Below are 22,652 nucleotides of genomic sequence, written 5' to 3' on the forward strand. Positions count from 1 at the left end.
ATCTGGTGGCGAGGCGAATACGGCAAATTCACGCTGGTGTCCTTCGAACCACGCACATGCACTTCGAGCCGCCATCTTTGGTGGCCCATATGCAGCTATGTTCGCTAAACGGTGGTTCAGGAGACACTGTCTGTAGCTCCTTGGTTTATTTGGATCGGTCAGTTGCTCAACAGTTGGACGTCTACTCGCTCGTACACATCTCCGCAACCGTCACTCACGCCTGTCATCCATGGTCTGTTGAGCACCACAATTGCCTCGGTGCTGGTTTTGGATAGTACCAATTTGCCATGCGAGGTGTACTGCAACCGAACTGTCTAAAAACTTTGTTGTTTCGGAAATTTCTCAACCCCTGACCCGAAAGCCAATGTACACTACTGGCCATTAAAACTGCTACACCAAGAAGAAATGCAGATGATAAACGGGTATTCATTGGACAAATATATTATACTAGAACTGATATGTGATTACATTTTCACGCAATTTGGGTGCATAGATCTTGAGAAATCAGTACCCAGAACAACCACCTCTGGCCATAATAACGGCCTTGATACGCCTGGGCATTGAGACAAACAGAGCTTGGATAGAGTGTACAGGTACAGCTGCCCATGCAGCTTCAACACGATACCACAGTTCATCAAGAGTAGTGACTGGCGTATTGTGACGAGCCAGTTGCTCGACCACTATTGACCAGACGTTTTCAATTGATGAGAGATCTGGAGAATGTGCTGGTCAGGGCAGCAGTCGAACATTTTCTGTATCCAGAAAGGCCCCTACAGAACCTGTAAAATGCGGGCGTGCATTATCCTGCTGAAATGTAGGGTTTCGCAGGGATTGAATGAAGGGTAGAGCCACGGGTCGTAACACATCTGAAGTGTAACGTCTACTGTTCAAAGTGCGTCATTGCGAACAAGAGGTGACCGAGACGTGTAACCAATGGCACCCCATACCATCACGCCGGGTGCTACGCCAGTATGGCGATGACTAATACACGCTTCCAATGTGCGTTAACCGTGATGTCGCCAAACACGGATGCGACCATCATGATGCTGTAAGCAGAACCTAGATTCATCCGAACAAATGACGTTTTGCTATTCGTGCACCCAGGTTCGTCGTTGAGTACACCATCGCAGGCGCTCCTGTCTGTGATGCGACGTCAAGGGTAACTTCAGCCATGGTCTCCGAGCTGATAGTCCATGCTGCTGCAAACGTCGTCGAACTGATCGTGTAGATGGTTGTTGTCTTGCAGACGTCCCCATCTGTTGACCGTTATCAAAGTCGGAAACGTGATGGCACGCATTTCTCCTCCTTATACGAGGTAACACAACAGCGTTTCACCAGGCAACGCCGGCCAACTGCTGTTTGTGTATGAGAAATCGGTTGGAAACTTTCCACATGTCAGCAGGTTGTAGGTGTCGCCACCGGCGCTAACCTTGTGTGAATGCTCTGAAAAGCTAATCATTGGAATATCACAGCATCTTCTTCCTGTTGGTTAAATTTCGCATCTGTAGCACATCATCTTCGTGATCTAGCAATTTTAATGGCCAGCAGTGTACATGCGCTCTTGCGAGTCAAACAAATCGTATCGTTTCCCCATTACGGCAACGATTGCATTGTTTCCTGCGTGGCCAGGGAAGACTTTGACTATCCTCCTCTGCTAGTGCTGCCACCTGCCGTCCATGGATAGTTATAGCACGCTGACGTCGAACGTAACCGATGGTCACGTTGACGCGACTGGGCCGTGTGTAATTTGATTATTTTGTACCTTTTGCAGTTTACACATCTTTTGTTCCACACTCTGAATATTTTAACGGTAAGTTCACACAACTTTAGCAGTATGTTCTCTCTTTTTACACAGTATCCTATAATGTTTTACCATACGTAAATCCAGTATGATTATGACATCCCTCTTCCACTTTTCTACACTCTTCATATTTTAGCGATAATTTTTTAGATAATTTTATTTTTTATGATTTGAGCCTAAGGCTCTCTCTTTTTACGCAAGTTACTTTATTGATTTAGCAAATGTAAATCTATTAAGCTCATGACATCCCACCCAGTCCTCTGCCTTCTTTCTCCTCTGGTGCTCCGCGAAAAACTTTATAACATAGCGATTTTTTTAGACTTTTTGACGATACTTACTACTTTCTTAAAATTTTAGTGTGATTTCTGTGTTATTAGTCATGTTTTAAGACTGAAATAATCAGCGAATAAAACAGATTGTTCCCATTTTAAAAAATTAATTAACTTACGACATGAACAATGTGTTCCATCCTCTTGTCAATCTCTACTTGTAAAATATGATTGACCAATGCTCATTAGATGACAAAGGGGTAGAAATTGGAGGACGGAAAAAATTATAGAATGAAAATTAACACAAAGAAAACAAAAGTATTGGCATTAGGAGGAAATAAAGAAATAAAAATTGTGCTGAATGGAGAAGTACTAGAACAGGTGCAAATTTTAAGTATCTTAGAAGCAGGATAGACACCGACTGGAAGTGCACCACGGAAATTAAAACAAGGATAGCAATGGCAAAAGAGGAATTTTATAAGAAAAGGAGAATTTTCTGCAGCGGTCTGGACAGAGAACTCAGGAAGAGACTCATAAAATGTCTTGTATGGAGTGTTCTTCTATATGGCGCTGAAACATGGACTTTGAGGAAGAAAGACAGAGAAAGGCTGGAGGATTTTGAGATGTGGACATGGCGGAGGATGGAAAGAGTGAGTTGGATGGACAGAGTAAAAAATGAAGAGGTACTGAGAAGAGTGGGAGAGAAAAGACAGTTACTAGATGTGATAAAAAGAAGAAAAGGAAATTGAACTGGGCATATATTAAGAAAGAATGACTGACTGATAAAAACAGTTTTAGAGCGTTATGTCGAAGAGAAAAGGAAGAGAGGAAGGAAGAGATTTCAGATACTGGATGACGTGATGGACGGTACAACATAGAGCAGCCTTAAGAAGGAAGCAATGGATCGCAGAAAATGGAGAGGCAAAGGACCTGCTAATATAGCAGAAAACTAATGATGATCCACCAAAATACAAAGATTCTCAAAGTGTTTCGTCAGAGGAAAAGTTTGGGAACTCGTGCTTCCTCCTAGCTTATTTACAGTTTCGTGTTGACGCTATCTCAAAAGGAGTCACCTACAAGAGATATACATACACTTCGTTTACGCTTCTCGCCGATTATTTGTTTCAGGAGGCACCAGTTTCTTCATCTCCCATAATGTAAAGATGAGCTGCACAACAGCCATCTATAAAATCTGCTGCAATGTCTACCTGTTCTCTTTTTTTGGCCGTCAGTCAATTTTCATGACTTGTGTCCTGCTAATTCTTCCTATGTAATGCTAGTACCCAAATCTTTCAATGTATGTTTCAGAAGCAGTAGTGTATTTTGAGCCAGTATATGTGGTAGTTGCTGTGTCTATGATATGTAATGCGGCAGTCAACCCGAAAGCCAAGCATTATCTACAATTTTTTTTTTTACGGTCTGAAAGCATTTTAAACAAATGTAAACGCATTTACTGTTCACCGATTCTGCAAAGGGTGTTTGCGTCTCCAACTATTTTTAGAAAAGATACAGAAGTGCCAATAAGCAATAAAATACAAAAATTTGCGCTATGACACGAAGTTCTATCTTACTGCAACTCGAAAACCTGGTTCATGTAGAAGTATCTCTGTTTGTCTGCAGGTACACACATTCACACACGTTGTCGTTTTGAAAGCCGTCCCTTCATCACATCTCATACGTTTACACGATCGAGTAGGACCTGTTGGGTTAAAAAATTTTTTACCGAAGACTTTATTTATGCTAGGTATCCTCATCATGATGTACACCGTACAAGAAGAATTTACAGTATACATAAAACTTTTGTCTAGCTTACCCGTGCCGCAGGGCTTGAACGTACCTGGTAGCTGTTTGTATAAGCGTTGTGTCGTAACACCAAGGGTCTCCTGGCCCAAAATGTTTTTCCTGAAGTTTCCGAACGGAAAGCTCGGCTCCACGAAAGGTACGCCCTTCTTCTTCCAATATTTGAAGCCATGTTCGAACCATAGGTAGATAGCGAGAGCAGCCGCGGAAACGACAAGCAGGAATTCTCTAATCCACGAGTCTAAGATTAGCGCCATCGTTGCCCTGGAATAAAGAGATTGAGTTAATATCTCAAATGAACATGTATAATCCAAAAATTCGAATTAAAGTAAGTAGCTAACTAGGCGATATGTTATGCTGCTAGTGTTTGTATTACAGTACAGACGTGAAGTTTATAAAGACTGTTTTATTTGAATCACTGGATCGTATGAATGAAATGGAGAACGTACTTTACTCTCGGAATTTCGGAGAACATTCACAGACTGTCATGGATAAAGTGAGTGCAGAAAATACTTCGCCTGAGAATGTTCTCGGTTAATGTAAAAGTTTGGGGGAAGATGCTCAAAGTGAAGAACGTTCTAGGATTTCGTATGAATAAAACTAGCGAGGTTTCTCAGAAACGGAGAAAATTCTCAGTTTTTGAAGTAAACTTTGTAGCGTAGTTCGTATTGTGTAAGTTATGTTGAGAGGTTAAGTTTTACCGAGCTTGTTTTCTAGTAAAAATACCAGATTTTAAACTGCTCAGAAGGTCAGAAAAAATACACTACTGGCCATTAAAATTGCTACACCACGAAGATGACATGCTACAGGCTCGAAATTTAACCGACAGGAAGAAGATGCTGTGATATGCAAATGATAAGCTTTTCAGAGCATTCACACAAGGTTGGCGCCGGTGGCGACACCTACAACCTGATGACATGAGGAAAGTTTCCAACCGATTTCTCATACACAAACAATAGTTGACCGGCGTTGCTCGTGAAAAGTTGTGATGCCTCGTATAAGGAGGAGAAATGCGTACCATCACGTTTCCGACTTTGATAAAGGTCGGATTGTAGCCTATCGCGATTGCGGTTTATCGTATCTCGACATTGTTGCTCGCGTTGGTCGAGATCCAATGACTGTTAGCAGAATATGGAATCGGTGGGTTCAGGAGGGTAGTATGGAACGCCGTGCTGGATTCCAACGGCTATCACTCGCAGTCGAGATGACAGGCATCTTATCCGCATGGCTGTAACGGTTCGTGCAGCCACGACTCGATCCCTGAGTCGACAGATGGGGACGTTTGCAAGACAACAACCATATCCACGAATAGTTCGACGACGTTTGCAGCAGCATGGACTATCAGCTCGGAGACCATGGCTGCGGTTACCCTTGACGCTGCATCACAGACAGGAGCGCCTGCGATTGTGTACTCAACAAGGAACCTGGGTGCACAAATGGCAAAACGTCATTTTAGCGGATGAATCCAGGTTCTGTTTACAGCATCATGATGGCGACATCGCGGTGAACGCACATTAGAAGCGTGTCTTCGTGATCGCCATACTGGCGTATCACCCGGCGTGATGGTATGGGTGCCATTGGTTACACGTCTCGGTCACCTCTTGTTCGCATTGCGGCACTTTGAACAGTGGACGTTACATTTCAGATGTGTTACGACCCGTGGGTCTACCCTTCATTCGATCCCTGCGAAACCCTACATTTCAGCAGGATAATGCACGACCGCATGTTGCAGGTCGTATACGGGCCTTTCTGGATACAGAAAATGTTCGACTGCTGCCCTGGCCAGCACATTCTCCAGACCTCTCTCTAACTGAAAACGCCTGGTGAATGGTGGGCGAGCAACTGGCTCGTCACAATACGCCAGTCACTACTCTTGATGAACTGTGGTATCGTGTTGAAGCTGCATGGGCAGCTGTACCTGTACACGCCATCCAAGCTCTGTTTGACTTAATGCCCAGGCGTATCAAGGCCGCTATTACGGCCAGAGGTGGTTGTTCTGGGTACTGATTTTTCAGGATCTATGCACCCAAATTGCGTGAAAATGTAATTACATGCCAGTCCTAGTATAATATATTTGTCCAATGAATACCCGTTTATCGTCTGCATTTCTTCTTGGTGTAGCAATTTTAATGGCCAGGAGTGTATATGTAGCCAGAAGGAAAAGGGAAAGGACAAACTGTAGAAGTTTATTTGGGTTTGACATTAAAAGCATTATTTGGCTGGTGAACTTCCGTTCCGAAAATGATGAAAGAAGAGCAGATGAGCTTTCAGACGAAATGATAAAAGAAGAGAGGATGAACTTTCAAACTACGTGAAATTGAAAATATTTTTGTGCTTTTTAGCTGAGCCAAGTTTTTAAAGTGGTGTGCAAGAAGATTTAGGTATACACCACAGGGCATCCAACTGCGTAACTGACATTCTCAGGTGTTCATCATCATGTCTTCTCACAGCATAATTCTTATATTATGTTATGTTATAAATAAGTAAGCGATTCATTAATATTGCTAACTGGTTTATTACAAATCTAGCGTTTCGTTTCTCGTATAGAAACCTCTCGGTCGAACGTTTAAGTACTCGATGCGCGAGCGGACTATTAGGCATCATGTTAAACAAAATTGTCTCGTATTAGAAAACCCCGACAGAGTTGTCGTTCGGAGCAGCTGAAAACGTGATGTATTGTTAAGACTTTGCTCACGTATTGTGTTCACTTAAGTTCAATAACAAAAAAATATGCCACATATCGGCAAATGAGGTAACATCGTCAGAAAATGTATTTTGGTAAAGGAGGTAGTATCGAGACGTAGTGCAACTATTCCGTAACACAGTGAAGGCAGTTCTATAACTGTACGCTGAATAGTTTGCCCGTTTTAGCGAGCTGAAGAAAAAGTAGTTTTACACGTGTGTTCTGTGCCGGACGCGGCAGACGACACACACAGAGAACCTTCTCAAGAAGGCGGGGAGGTGGTGAGAGGAACTCCCTCCTCAGAGAACATGCTGCGAATATACACTACCGGCCGTTAAAATTGCTACACCACGAAGATGACGTACTACAGGCGCGAAATTTAACCGACAGGAAGAAGGTGCTGTGATATGCAAATGATTAGCTTTTCAGAGCATTCACACAAGGTTGGCCATTAGTGTATTATTCATACAAAACTGAGAACTTTTTTCAGGGAATGTTCTTTTGATTCGACAGTCTTCTGTGGAGAATGTTCCCTGTTCTATTCGTATGACCCATAATTCCTAACCCAGAGCTAAATAAACCGATGACCACTAAATAGGTACCTTCAGGTGGTATTTTGGACATATGAAGTGTTAAGGAAACTACTTAAGTGGAGGAGAGACGAATGGGGAAATCATTCTAGGGATACGGGGCATATTTGGGAAACTCAGTGTCAAAATCGACTTTAATAAAGGGCAGATTAGATTGTTCTAGCCCGGTGTCTGAGTGTTTAACGTCTACGTCTCATCGCACAACATGGAGATCGAAGCCTTGTGCGCTCTGTAGAACAGGATAGACGGCGATCTGCGGCAGATATGACAGAGCGCAATACTGGTGCAGGCAAAAGGGCTATGGAGGACACCTTTCAGCGCTGACTGCTGAAGTAGTTACCCCGCTGTTGACACAACATCATCACAATTGTCATGGGCGCGATATCACCGAGACTGGACCGTGGCTCAGTGAAAGCGTGTCGCCTGGCCTGACCAATCACGTTTCTTGTTATAACTGATAGTTCGTTGTGTGCACATACGCAGGTCGGACAGTTAACCGGGACTCCATAGGACCTGTGGTAGTATTCGAAGGCAATGTGGCAGCTGTGCACTACGTGTACGGTATTGCGACCACCTGTATCCCTTCATACACACCTACATCTACATGGGTACTCTGCAGATCACACTTAGCAGCCTGGCAGAGGGTTCACTGAACCACCTTCACACTAATTCTCTATTATTCCATTCCCGAACAGCAAGCGGAGAAAACGAACACCTCTGATTTCACTTCCTTTATTATGAAGATCATTTCTTCCTATGTAGCTCGGTATCAACAAAATATTTTCGCATTCACAGGAGAAAATTGATGACTGGAATCTCATGAGAAGATTCCACCACAACGAGAAATGCCTATGTCTTAATGGTGTCCACACCAATTCCTGACACTCTCTCCCCTATTTCGCGATAATACAAGACCTACTGCACCTCGTTGAACTTTCTTCGTGTACTCCTTTAATCCTATGTACTAAGGATCCTACACCGCGCATCAGCACTCAAAAAGAGAACAAACAAGTGTAGTGTAGGCAGCCTCTTTTGTAGATCTGTTCCATCTCCTAAGTGTTCTACTAATACAAGTGTTCTTTCCAATTTAAGTTGTCTCTAATTGTAATTCCTGGATATTTAGTTGAATTTACGGCCTTTAGATTTGATTGATGTGTGGTGTATCGGAAGTTTAAACGATTCCTTTCAGCACTCACGTGGATTACCTCCCACTTTACATTATTTAGGGTCGACTGCCAATTTTCGCACCACAGATATATTATCTACATCGTTTTACAATTGCTAGATCTTTTGATGGCTTTATTAGAAGATAAAAGACAGTATCATCTGCAAACAACCTAAGACGACTGCTCGTATTGTCTCCTAAATCGTTTATGTTTCTACGGGACAGCAAAGGGTCTATAACCCTTCCTCGGGGAACACAATAAAATCACTTTTGTTTTACTAGATGACTCTCCATTGGTTATTACAAACTGTGACCTCTGTGACAAGAAATCAAGAATCCAATCGTATAACTGAGACGATGTTCCATAAATATGCAATTTGATTACAAGCCGCTTGTGAGGTGCGGTGTCATAAGCCTTCTGGAAATCCAGAAAAACCGAACTATTTGGAATCCCTTGTCCATAGCACTCAACACTTCGTGTGAGTAAAGAGCGAGTTATATTTCACAAGAACGATGTTTTCTAAATCCGTGTTGACTGTGTGTCAATAGACCGTTCTCTTCGAGGTAATTCATAATGTTCGAACACAATCAATCTCCCAGAATCCTGCGGCATATCGACGTTAATGAAATGGACATGTAATTTAGTGGATTACTCCTGTTGCCTTTCTTGAATATTGATGTGGCCTGTGCAATTTTCCAGCCTTTGGGTATGGATCTTTCGCCGAGCGAGCTGTTGTATATAATTGGTAAGTATGGATCTGTTGCATCAGTGTATTCTGATATTTTCTTCGAAGACGACGGCATCGTTTAGAAGGACAACTGTTCGTGTCACACGGCCAGACTCGTGTTGCAGTAGTTGATGAACTTGATAGTGAACTCACTTTCGTGTCATGGCCACGAAATTCGCATGATCTGAACGCGATGGAACAAGTGAAGGACGCCAAAGATACACCCACGAGCAACCTGCTCACAATTTACGGGAATTGTGTAACCTGTGCGTAGAAATCCGGCGCCACGAACATCCGGATACCTACCAAGGAGTTTTTCAACCTTTGGCACGCAGAATTCCTGCTGTACTACGTTCAAAAGATGGACAAGCTCTACTAAGCAGGTGGTCACAACTTTTGGGTTCATCAGTGCAGCTTATATCGTAATGTACCAGTTCTCTCATATCTTTTCGGTCAAAAGTGTTCAGCCAGTAGAGGATCATAACCTTAGAGTTCTGTGTAAGGAACCAGAGGTCCGAAAGAAATACTTCAATCTCTGTTGATACATCGTGGATACGGGACAGCGGCCGTCAGTTAGTTACCAATGAAAAATCAACAGACGGCCTATTTTTTCAGAAGTTGCTATTTTATTTGAGAGCGGTGTGCTGACCACACGCCCCTCCTATTCGCATTCTCAACTGAGGATGACACGGCGGTCGGATTGTCCCGATGGGCCACTTGTGGCCTGAAGACGGAGTTATTTTATTTACACGACCAATTTCGGTATCTCATTAATGCCATCTTCAGGCCCCTATGCACTCCATATATAGAGAATCAGATACAAAGATGCATGCGGTTGTAGTCAAATCTTCGCAGTCATGCTCCACAAAATATTCACGGAATTCAGATATTGATGGCTCCGGTTATGCATGCATCGCTGTATCTGATTCTCTATACACGGCGTGCATGGAAGCCTGAAGGTAGTATTAATTAGATGCCGTAACCGATCACGTAAATAAAATAAAAACTTATGTAAACATACGACTGTTTGATGATTTTTCTTTGGCAAATAAATAGTTGAAGTAGGGCGAGTTCTTCACTGAGCAATGCTTGTTTGTAAAATGCTCATGTTACATAACAAACAACTGCTTACAGAAGCGGCACTTGTGGCACTATGTTAAAGCGCTTGTCAATCGTGTGTGGCGTTGTCCTCAATAGAAGAAATTTGTCACCGGGTAGAGTACCTCACGAGAACCTGGGTACGTCTAGTCACTGAGAAAAACTTTTAGGAGAACATGTTGTATCGTGTGAGAAAATATTTGTAAATAACCGCCTGTCAACTTGCCCATGAAATGCACGTGCCGTAGAATGAGGTGCGGACTGCATTACTGGAGCAGTAATTTTACCCCTATAACCAACAAAGTGTGCAGATCATGGCCTGATGTAATTTGATGCTAAAGTTCAGTTCCGTTAATGGATTATTCAAGCATTTTGACTTTGAATACACTTCCTGACAAAAAAAGGAAGACACTCATAAGACGTGGCCAGATATCCGTGTAATTTCGTACACACGCTCACCATCGGCGGATATGTAAATGATTGGAGTTGCATTTCCCTATTGCAGGTAGAACGGCCACCAGGGTGTTGTTCGTGTTTAGCATAGTCGTCACTGTGGTCGTGTATACAAGAGTTGTGAGCAGCACAGATATCGAGTGGTCACTGTGAAGGACACAGAGATGCCGTATACTGCTGTGACACAGCGTTATCAGCACCGGACAGAGTTTTAACAGAGTCTCATGGTGGGTCTCCTTTGCGTCTGCTGGTCGAATCAGGTAATATTCAGATTTGTGGGGCATTCGGATGTGACAATGGTCCAATATTGAGTGGGAACATGAAGGTAAGCATATTCGTTGCGAAGCTTCCAGTTGATCACGCCTGATCACGGCAAGGGTGGGTCTCCGTATTGTGCACAAAGCACTTCCTAACCCCTTCACATCGGTACCTGTCTTGCAAGAGCAAGTAAAGGACTCCCTGTAACATTCCGTATCATTACACACCATTGGTCGGAGACTAGCAGCTTTAGGACGAGGGAATTACTGTTCCAGGCGTAGGCTGCTGTTAACACCACAACACAGACTGTTGTGTTTGCAGTGGTTCCTTACTTGGAATCATGGACTGCTGACGAATGGCTTTGTATTGTGTTCAGCTGGTGTCCAGCGATGAATTGTGGTTCCACATTGCCGGACAGTGTGGCCGACCGGTTCCAGGCGCTTCACTCTGGAACCGCGCGACCGCTACGGTCGCAGGTTCGAATCCTGCCTAGGGCATGGATGTGTGTGATGTCCTTAGGTTAGTTAGGTTTAAGTAGTTCTAAGTTCTAGGGGACTGATGACCTCAGATGTTAAGTCCCTTAGTGCTCAGAGCCATTTGAACCAGTTTTTTGGTTCCACATTAACACGGATTACCATCGCCAAAGAAACTGGTATAGGCATGCCTATTGAAATGGTTCAAATGGCTCTGAGCACTATGGGACAATTTCTGAGGTCATCAGTCCCCTAGAACTTAGAACTACTTAAACCTAACTAACCTAAGGACATCACACACATCCATGCCCTAGGCAGGATTCGAACCTGCGACCGTAGCGGTCGCACGGTTCCCTACTGAAGCACCTAGAACCTCTCGGCCACTCCGGCCGGCATCGCGGATGAGTATGGTGGCGACCTGGCGAGAGATTGCAGTCTTCGAATGTTTTGGGGAGGCAAAACGGTGTTATTCCTGCCATCATGGTGTTGATAGTTAGTGGGTTTGCCTTCTGGTCACGACTACGAGCGATTGAGGGGACTCCGACGGCATAACAGTACGTTACAGACATTCTGCGCCCTCAGGTCTTATATCTCATGCAGCTGTATCGTGGTGCCATTTTTCTACAGAACATTGCTCGTGCATATATGACATGTGTCACTGCGAACAGCCAACAGGATGCTGGAGTACTCCTGTGAGCAGCAAGATCTCCAGATATGTCCCCGATGGAATATATGTGGGACAATCTGGTACATGAACACCACCCCAGTGGCGGTACGGAGTACAAAGGATGATTTGTCCACCGTGTACAAAATCCAGGGATTGAGCGATGGCAGGATATGGAACAAAAAAGGTCTAACTAACTTATCTCCGCAATTCGTGGTTCCATGATAGAGAACAATTATAAATCAAACATTGTTACAGAGATTGCGGTCTAATATGCGGTGTACCATACAGCCACAGTTACAGTATGCATGGTTTCCTCCTAGAGTCTGGTACTGTTCCTCATACGTTAAGCTCTAACGCCCTCCCCTGCCATCGTAATTGGTTATGTTTTGTCTCATTCATTTCTGCTGCTGTTTATCTTGTAGTGGATAAGATGCAGCGTCGTACTCAGTGGTTCCGTATTGGAATCGAGAGCTTGCCGACATGGTGTTTACTTACGGAAAGGCAAATGGCAACGGTGGGCGGGCAGCGCGGGCGTATCAGTAGACCTATTCCTGCCGACAACAACCACCGCATTGAATGGTTGGAACAGTGTTTCGCCGTTTGCCTGAGATACGGTCCATTTAGGAAGCAGAAACTCGTGAAGGACGTACCCGAAATGTTTGGACGCCAGACTTGGAGGGAAATGTGATTAGCACTGTGGAAGGCGACCGCCGTGTCAGTACCAGGCAGTTGGCCCTTCAGTACAGGGTAAGCCAGACGACAGTGTGGAACATACTCTATGAGAGTTGTTACTACCCTTATCACTTACCCCCCGGCTAGCAGGGCAGTCTAACGTGCTGCTTTCCGGGCGGGAAGGCGTGCCGGTCCCCGGCACGAATCCACCTGGCGAATTAGTGTCGAGGTCCGGTGTGCAGGCCAGCCTGTGGATGGTTTTTAAGGTGGTTTTCCACCTGCCTCGGCGAATGCGGGCTGGTTCCCCTTATTCCACCTCAGTTACACTATGTCGGCGATTGCTGCACAAACACTGTCTCCACGTACGCGTACACCATAATTACTCTACCATGCCAACATTTGCGGTTTCACTCGTCTAGTGTGGGCCGTTCCTGGGATGATCCAGTGGGGGCCGAACCGCACAATAACCCTGGGCCCGGTGTGGGGCGGCGGTGGGGTGGGTGGACTGCTGCGGCCTGTTGTGGAGTTGTGACCCACTGAGGACTACGGCGAGACGAAGCGTCCCTGTCGTTTCTAGGTCCCCGTTTCGATGCACACTTATCACTTACAGGGTGTTCAGGGCTTACTAGTGACAGACGGTTTTGTCACTGGTTTCTTCACCAGGCAACCTCTATTCCGGAATTTGTGTCATCCATCCTATTCACAGGTGAGGCCAGTTTATGCGGAGTGGTAACTTCAACTTTCATAACAGTCATCTGTGGAATAGTATGCAGATGACAGGATGACAGCGAATCATCAACATCGGTGCATCCGAAATGGCCGGGATAATTGGTGACCGTGTTTTGGGACCAGTCTTCCTTCCACGTCGCCTGACAGCCGGAACTATCGGCGTTTCTTGCGGGTGACTGACTCCCGTGGCATACCGTATACAACCGTTGTCGGCGACCGTGACTCAGCAGCGTATACGAAAGAAAAATGACATCCTTCGAAATCGAGTCTGTGCATGCATCAAGGCTGGATGGATTGCAACGTCATGCTAATAAATGGGTGCATATTGCCATCTTCTCCATAAATCTGATACGATGTTCTGATCATTGAAATACTATTAAATGACCTCATAATCCATGAAATTTCATTTAGTTTTCTCGTCTCCTATGGTTGCTTAACTTTTTGTCAGGCAGTGTTGTTGCTGTGAGTTTACGTTGTTACCATAAGGTGTAGTGTATTTACGTTGGCTAAATATTCATTTCGACCATTAGTTCCTAATCAGTTGTTTTGACCATAAAGGCAAGGGACACCTTGTATGTACACGATGATCATTATTGCAATCTAACGCTTGCAACAAAGCCGAATATCGAGAGAGGTGTGGATACAGCGCGAGACAATATACATAATAATGAAAAGAACAGAAAATGAATCTCATTTCAGTATTGGAACTCAGGATGTTATTCAATTTAGTCCAGTAAATACGGTCGAAAGGTGTTACTGGGCAGTTTTGAATGGTAGTAATGCAGATCCAGAAAAAAAGGAATCATCGTAATTATCGAAACCATATGAAGTACAGAGACAGTTTTGATTGAACAACTATTATTTATTTTTTATTTATTCTATTATTTAGCCTGACCGGATTAGGGCCTTAAGGCCCTCTTTTGCATCTGACCAGGAACAACACATACAGATATATTACCAAAACATTCATGAAAATGATAACAATCTTAGAGACGATAATAATCTTAATAATAGTATTAATAATAATAATAATAATAACAAAATAATAGTTGACAATAATGAAAGTAACGATAAATGGTAATAATAACAGTAATAATAAAACAAAGTGCATTAAAAATAATATAGACTAGTTTAGGGCAACTTACATCATGTTTAGTATTGTCAGAAAAAGAAAGGATGAAGAATAATAAAATTGGAATGACAGTAATAGTGGCTGTTAGGAGAGGACTTTATTTAAGTGGATAATTCTGTAAGTGGGGAGAAGGGAAAAGTTCTAGGGGGTGGGGATTGAAGAGTGAGGGCTGCAGACCAGCATGTGGGAGAGATAGCTATTGCAAGAGAAGGTGAACCATTAGCTGCTTTTTGAAGCCTGGAAGTGATTTAATTTCTCCGATATTTTGAGGAAGATTGTTCCGAAGTCGGGTTCCGGATACAGAAAATGATTTCGAAAACATGACGGTGTTGTGTGGTGATACTGAGAGGATCTTACTTTGTTGAGGACGAGTATTTCTGCTGTGCTATGCAATGGCTGAAGATAAGTAAGAGGGAGCCTGATGATTGAGAAGACGATGGAGTAAACATAAAGTATGGTAGTCCCTACGTTTAGCAGCACGTAGCCACGATAATTGTTCATAGGCTGGAGTGATATGATCATAATAACGAACGTCACAAATATATAGTACGCAAGCATTCATCGCCAGTTCAAGCCTGTGAGAGTTTTCGTACGAAAGTCCTTGAAGAATAGCATCACCATGGTCGAGAATAGGGAGTGTTGGAGATTCTACGAGCTTCTTCGTAAGCTCGAATGGAAATACTTTTTTATATTTCTGTAGACATTGAAGGGATGCAGAAACTTTCTTACAGACTGCAGTAGTGTGTTCAGTCCAGTCTAAGTGGTGGTCCAGGATTATCCCTAAGTTCTTTGCAGAAGGAGAAAGGTTATTTCGGTGTCGTTTAAAATTAAGCATGGAAGAGATTCTCTTTGCTGTGTTGTAATAAGTCTTTTGTGGGTGACTAAGACTGCTTGAATTTTGGAAGGTTGTTGTGTGAGACCTAAGTTCTGCGACCATTCTGATAAAGCAAGTAAGTCAGCATTTACATGATCGATGGCTGTGTACATGTTTTCTGGACTTGCAGTGAGATATTAATGAAAGTTATCAGCATATGGGTGGTATCTGCAGTGGGAGAGAATAGTTGACATATCATTAACATACAATGAGAAAAGTAATGGGCCCAATACTGTTCCTTGTGGGACCCCTGATACAGTATCCTACCACTGAGACCTTTTAGTACCTACCATTAAACACTGCTGGCGGGATGTAAGGTATGAGGGGAAACACTGTACATCTTATTCAAATTATGATTTTTTATACTCTGGCTAGTGCAAAACATGGTTTATTTCTTTATCCTGTCCTTTTCCCAAACATGTATCTTCAGTTTGTCTGGTTTCATATATTGAAATTTTCGCAGGAAATACCTGGTTTGGCATTGCGCTTAAAAACTAAAACATGTTCTTTTTTGTTTGTTTTGATTGCTTGCCCAAAGCTACAATCATTGTGAAGTTGGAATTGTACAGGCTTGCTTGCTTTTATGGGTTTTTATGGACTGACAGCAAGTCATCTGAAAAGCAGTTGGAGAAATTTGCTTAAAGAACTATTATTTTAAGCACTTTTTCCGTCAATCTCCTCTGCATAGGAATAATTTATGTTGCCACAAGCATCGAGAGACGCTATGTAATTGACGCTACTCAATTGTTCAGCGTTTTGTATTTTGTCCAGTATAGCGCTAATTTTGACTGTTTGAGGGAGTTTTTGCGGTCATACCGCCGCCGATTCCCTCTACACACACACGCATACGCACGCACGCTCGCTCGCGCGCGCACACACACACACACACACACACACACACACACACACAGACGCAAACACGCATGAGATTACGAGACTATGTTATGCGGGGTGGAAAGAGGTGGTGAGTGTTTTTTTAGCGGCTGGGGTTTACTGGGTAAACAGAAATGACTAGCTAGTTGAAGTGCATAAGAAATGCAGGCTGTGTCTGGCCAAAGCATTATGGGTGGATAACTTTGTTTGAAATGAAACACGGAACAGCAAATACACCAGAAATTTTGCAGTGATGAGACGAGCTCATTGCAGTTTTAAGTATAATTCTAGACCCAATATTTTAAAGGTTATAGTACGCTTTTACTTACAATAGTTTATAAAATTAATAACAAATGAACCACTGAATCAGTATCTTTATATGAGGCTTCATATGAAAGTTGACGATGACCGTATGCACCACAAGCAGCTGCACAAATAAGTGTGTAAACAATTGCAGACGATTTATTAAATGTTAATGAGAAAATTCTCCATAGTCGCACGTAATATGAAGGCAGCATGAGCTCCCCACTTTCTTAAAATATTCCTAGTGGATGAGTGATAACAGTTTGTTATTTGGTATGAATTAGTAATGTTTCTAAAGGTTTAACATATTGCAATGCCGGATGCAGGCATGTATTCGTGAAGTTTATTAATAACTTGTTAAATACTATGGCGATATTTTAGTGAGAGGTCGCAAAGCAACCGTAATAAATTTCTCTGTGTTCTAGCATGTTATATATGTATGTAATTGTCTTTAACACTGAATAATTGTCAATATTTAAGTAATTAACGGAAATTCAGTAGTGTGAGACGCCACAGAGCATTCAATCGGTCGAGGAAAGGCGCGCAGGGACTCGTGTCAGCAAGCTTTTGTCGCTCCTGTTTAGTGTGTTATTGTCGGGAGGATGTGCGGCCGAGGAGCCGTGGTCAATGGAACTACTTCAGAATGCCATGACCGTAAGTTACACGCTCTAACTTTTTACACGTGACTTAGAATATTTGACTATGAGTTTTTTGTTTTGGTAATTGATTTTGCGAGGTGTAATTTGGTTTACGGGATTGAAGGCAGCTGTGAAGTGCGAATATTCCCTGTATTTATTATTTGTGTTCTGTCTGTTGAACTAGCTGGATGTTTTCTGCGCGGTGATTGTTGAGAATATCGAACTTTCGCCCTGCAGTGGGAAACTGAAGTTTCGAACTTTGAACATTTCTTGTTCTTTTTATGAAATAATGTGCAGTTAGATGCACTTTGCTCTCACGTCATGATGTGCAGAATGCTCTCTTTGCATTACATAACAACATACTTTGCGCTACATAAAGTAATCATTATTTAACGGTTTTTGTTTGTATCTGCAAATCCATGTGAGGCCAACATTCTCTTTAGTTCGATCTATAGCTACATGGTCATGGTTTGACTCAGAATATTATCCCGAACATTTTATCCAGTTAATTCACATTTTCTTCAGTCTCTTATTAAACCATACTAGACAGGCACATTAACAAAAGCTGAAGACATCTTTAACTATCACTAAAGTCACTGTCTACTAAATAAGGGTTTGAGGAATATTTCTGTATTTAATATTTTGGGTTTAAAGCATTGGTGAAACACCGGCCCATCCGACAACATATCGAGTCAAGACAACAGATTGTGTATTGTTTATTGAACTAGGGACATAGAAACGACGGAGAGGCTTCGTCCCGGCGTAGCCATCAGACGTTCACAACTCCACAACAGGCCACAGCAGTCCACCCACCGCACCGTCGCTCCACACCGAACCAGGGGTTATTGTGCGGTTCGGCCCCCAGTAGACCCCCAAGCAACGTTTCATAACAGACGAGTGTAACCACAAATGTTTGAATGGTAGAGTAATTATGGTGTACGCGTACGTGGAAACAGTGTTTGCGCCGCAATTGCCGACATAATACAACTGAGGCGGAATAAGGGGAACCAGCCCGCATTCGCCGAGGCAGATGGGAAACCGCCTTAGAACCATCCACAGGCTGGCCGGCACACCGGATCTCGACACTAATCCGCCGGACGGATTCGTGCCGGGGACCGGCATGCCTTCCCTCTCGGGAAGCAGCACGTTAGACTGCGCGGCTAGCCGGGCGTGCTAAGACAACAGATACTACAATTTGGTCGTGCATTACCCTCACAGATAACGGCCTACACAGCTGGCAGTGCAGACGGAAAAGTTTTCCGCAGCAGATACACCACAGATATACAATTTTAGATGAGTAGTAAAAACAAAATATACTTATCTGGCCTAAAACATAAAACCAGCACTAACTTTGTGTAATATTTTTACAAAAATAAAACGAAACACATTAAAGATGAGACATAGGTGCTGAAACTTGTTGAAACAGTCAGGCTGTTTCATTTCTTTTTTTACTTAACACACTTATCCATCCGTATGATAGGTCTAATTAATCAATAAATTCCGCTATATACGCAGAACAGTGGTATTATCCGCAACAGTGGATGATGATTGTCAAGAGTCTCCTTCGTCTTAATTGTAAAGTTGCACACTGAATTCATTCTGTTAATTAATGGGGAGTAAAAACACGGCCTATACAGTTTCTGTCGCCTTGGCTGCCTTCAGTGGGCGAGGCAGCTGCAGCATGCGCGCGGGGGAGCAGCGGCGGCTACCCGACTCCTGTGAGCGTTCGCCCACTATCGCATTCACTGCGGCAGAAGGAGGCGTGCGTCTTTGATAGAATTATCAACGCTGGAGGAAGAGTGCATTTGGGTGCTGAGTTCAGCGAACTCGCACTGTCCTCGATACTTTGGGAATATGAATGCATGGGTTTCTCCCAAGGACAGACCACCCACGAAAACGGCGTGTCCCATGCGGTAAAATCGCAGTATTGAGCAGTAACAACGGGGCGCCTCCACAAGTGAGTCTTTTGTCTAGTGCCAACGGGCCGCTGACGTCTTGAGCGTAAACATGGAGAAGACAAGCTTACATAAAGTTTTTGATGGGACACAATCTGATAGGTTGCAGTTTGGAATCTTTGGGAACGCTGATGCGTCATAGGACGGCACTCGCAAATTTCTGAAAGGAGGAGTGGGGTAGTTTGGCGTTAGGAATCTTCCAAAAAGCGATGCCACATCTTCCAGAACAAAATTGTAAGGACGTTTCTGACTGGTGGAAAAGAGTATGCGGTTTCAGACTGGACAGAATGGCAGTTTTGGCTAGCACGCACCGGGAAAGGACCGGGAGCCATAGCAAACGCACTTATCCGCCTGGAGCCACAGTAAATACACTTCGTCATTGATAGGAATACAGCACAGAGTTCTTCACCGTGAGAGGGGCAGTTTATTCACGAGCAGATGGGCTGCATAATTCACTGCCGCCTGAGACTTCACCGCTCCTCGTCTCCCGTAAATGATGGAAGTGTCGCAGCAATGGGGTACGAAGTTCGTACGGGATGTCTACATCTACATCTACATTTATACTCCGCAAGCCACCCAACGGTGTGTGGCGGAGGGCACTTTACGTGCCACTGTCATTACCTCCCTTTCCTGTTCCAGTCGCGTATGGTTCGCGGGAAGAACGACTGTCTGAAAGCCTCCGTGCGCGCTCTAATCTCTCTAATTTTACATTCGTGATCTCCTCGGGAGGTATAAGTAGGGGGAAGCAATATATTCGATACCTCATCCAGAAACGCACCCTTTCGAAACCTGGCGAGCAAGCTACACCGCGATGCAGAGCGCCTCTCTTGCAGAGTCTGCCACTTGAGTTTATTAAACATCTCCGTAACGCTATCACGGTTACCAAATAACCCTGTGACGAAACGCGCCGCTCTTCTTTGGATCTTCTCTATCTCCTCCGTCAAACCGATCTGGTACGGATCCCACACTGATGAGCAATACTCAAGTATAGGTCGAACGCGTGTTTTGTAAGCCACCTCCTTTGTTGATGAACTACATTTTCTAAGCACTCTCCCAATGAATCTGAACCTGGTACCCGCCTTACCAACAATTAATTTTATATGATCAGTCCACTTCAAATCGTTCCGCACGCATACTCCCAGATATTTTACAGAAGTAACTGCTACCAGTGTTTGTTCCGCTATCATATAATCATACAATAAAGGATCCTTCTTTCTATGTATTCGCAATACATTACATTTGTCTATGTTAAGGGACAGTTGCCACTCCCTGCACCAAGTGCCTATCCGCTGCAGATCTTCCTGCATTTCGCTACAATTTTCTAATGCTGCAACTTCTCTGTATACTACAGCATCATCCGGGAAAAGCCGCATGGAACTTCCGACACTATCTACTAGGTCATTTATATATATTGTGAAAAGCAATGGTCCCATAACACTCCCCTGTGGCACGCCAGAGGTTAACGTCTGTAGACGTCTCTCCATTGATAAAAACATGCTGTGTTCTGTTTGCTAAAAACTCTTCAATCCAGCCACAGAGCTGGTCTGATATTCCGTAGGCTCTTACTTTGTTTATCAGGCGACAGTGCGGAACTGTATCGAACGCCTTCCGGAAGTCAAGAAAAATAGCATCTACCTGGGAGCCTGTATCTAATATTTTCTGGGTCTCATGAACATATAAAGCGAGTTGGGTCTCACACGATCGCTGTTTCCGGAATCCATGTTGATTCCTACATAGTAGATTCTGGGTTTCCAAAAACGACATCATACTCGAGCATAAAACATGTTCTAAAATTCTACAACAGATCGACGTCAGAGATATAGGTCTATAGTTTTGCGCATCTGCTCGACGATCCTTCTTGAAGACTGGGACTACCTGTGCTCTTTTCCAATCATTTGGAACCCTCCGTTCCTCTAGAAACTTGCGGTACACGGCTGTTAGAAGGGGGGCAAGTTCTTTCGCGTACTCTGTGTAGTATGATAGGCATGTTAGTTCAGATTAGTAAATCACTCACAGTGTGGTGTCCTTTCGGCTAGGATTTTACTCTTTGGGATTCTATTTCTCTTTACTCATTAACCTTGCAATACAGTCTTCACCAACACTTCAGTCTCGCGATTAGCAATTATTTAACGCACTTTTATTTAACACCGTTTCTTGTTCGTTCGGCCTGTTTTATGAGAACTTTCTCAGTTCTGTCCCCCTGAATATCCACAGTTACAAAACGCTCCTGTGTGCGTATGCACTCATTCTCCTGTGATGATATTTGATCGTTGTTTGTCAGGAACAATAACTGAATTCATAACCAATAGATGTACATAATTTGTAAACATTACTTCGTTGCAGTTGTTGGTAGACCTCGTCACTACTAGAGTAACGATTTCTTAAAATGTTTAATCAGGCCACACAGCTACAGTCTATGTGTTAGAGCCAGCCCTTTCCTTTAGTTTCCTTGTGCACAGTTTCTTTACATACACCTGGAGCGTAGTGAGGGACCTGCACCTTGAGAGGGGATACTCAGAGTATGCCAGTAGCAAAGGAGATTAATTAGAACTTTAACCCAGGGGAGCCTTGCCAGATAAAGAACAGAAAACAGAAAAAAATCGTGTTTTTCGGAAGATGGAGTTTAAAAAGCCCACAGTTAATCCACAAACAATGGAAAAACTGTAAGCAGGAGGTTACAATCTCAGCAAAACATTTTATACAGCTTATGAAAGTCTCAGAAAACGTAAGCACTGACTAGAAGTACGGGATGACTGAAGACAGGGAGTACAGGGGAAATACTAAACAGAAACCAATCTGTCTCTGGTGGAATGAGATAAGAGACAACACCAGGGAAGCGGAATACATTACTGTAGCTGTAGGTGCTGTGAACAGAAGCAATTAGTTTAATATTTTGAGGAATCAGCCTCAGTTGCACAAATTTTCTGGTCTTTACCAGGTTTCTGCTAAATAAATCTAACCTTCTTCAGAAGCATAAAATTACTATAACATGCCAGAGTAAGGCAAAGTCAGAATTAAAATTAAAACCTATATTACCGTGGTACCATGTCGAACAAAACTACTTAGCTGAAGTCCAGCCCATGCGGTCGTTCGGCAGCGGCAACTAACGTTTGCACTGACCGTTGCACGCGGAATTGCACTGAGAACATAGCAACTCGTGCACGCGCGCAGACGGAGAGTCAAGGCTGTATATCGTTGGCTGTCTGTATGTCACGTGTTGGGAAGTGATAACCGTAATTGTAAGCAAACTAGGCATTATGTAGATAAAGTCCCTCTGAGTATTAACTACATGCAAATTGTATTGAATGGTAGGAAATTTACCTAGTTGGGTATATAAAGTATAAGGATAACCTTTACGACTTTCAGCAGATATGGTCATCGTGTAAAGTATCCCCACGGAACATGCCTTACTTGTCTCACTTATTTAAAACCTATCAATAATTTAACTAGGGTGTAACTGGGCGTACAACGCCCCTGTCATCACACGTAAC

At 43.4% G+C, this 22,652-nt stretch overlaps 1 protein-coding gene across 1 annotated transcript in view; it reads right to left on the bottom strand.

The window, feature by feature from the left end:
* Nucleotides 1-22,652, bottom strand: part of LOC124615925 (cytochrome P450 6k1-like) — a 111,002-nt gene that overhangs the window by 84,015 nt on the left and 4,335 nt on the right. Inside the window, exon 2 of the mRNA XM_047144109.1 lies at nucleotides 3,908-4,134. Coding sequence (XP_047000065.1) covers nucleotides 3,908-4,127 — 220 coding nt within the window. The 5' untranslated portion in view covers nucleotides 4,128-4,134. The remainder of the gene's footprint in view (nucleotides 1-3,907; nucleotides 4,135-22,652) is intronic.

The sequence above is a fragment of the Schistocerca americana genome, chromosome 5 (genome assembly GCF_021461395.2).
Source record: "Schistocerca americana isolate TAMUIC-IGC-003095 chromosome 5, iqSchAmer2.1, whole genome shotgun sequence".
NCBI classification, from domain to species: Eukaryota; Metazoa; Arthropoda; class Insecta; order Orthoptera; family Acrididae; genus Schistocerca; species Schistocerca americana.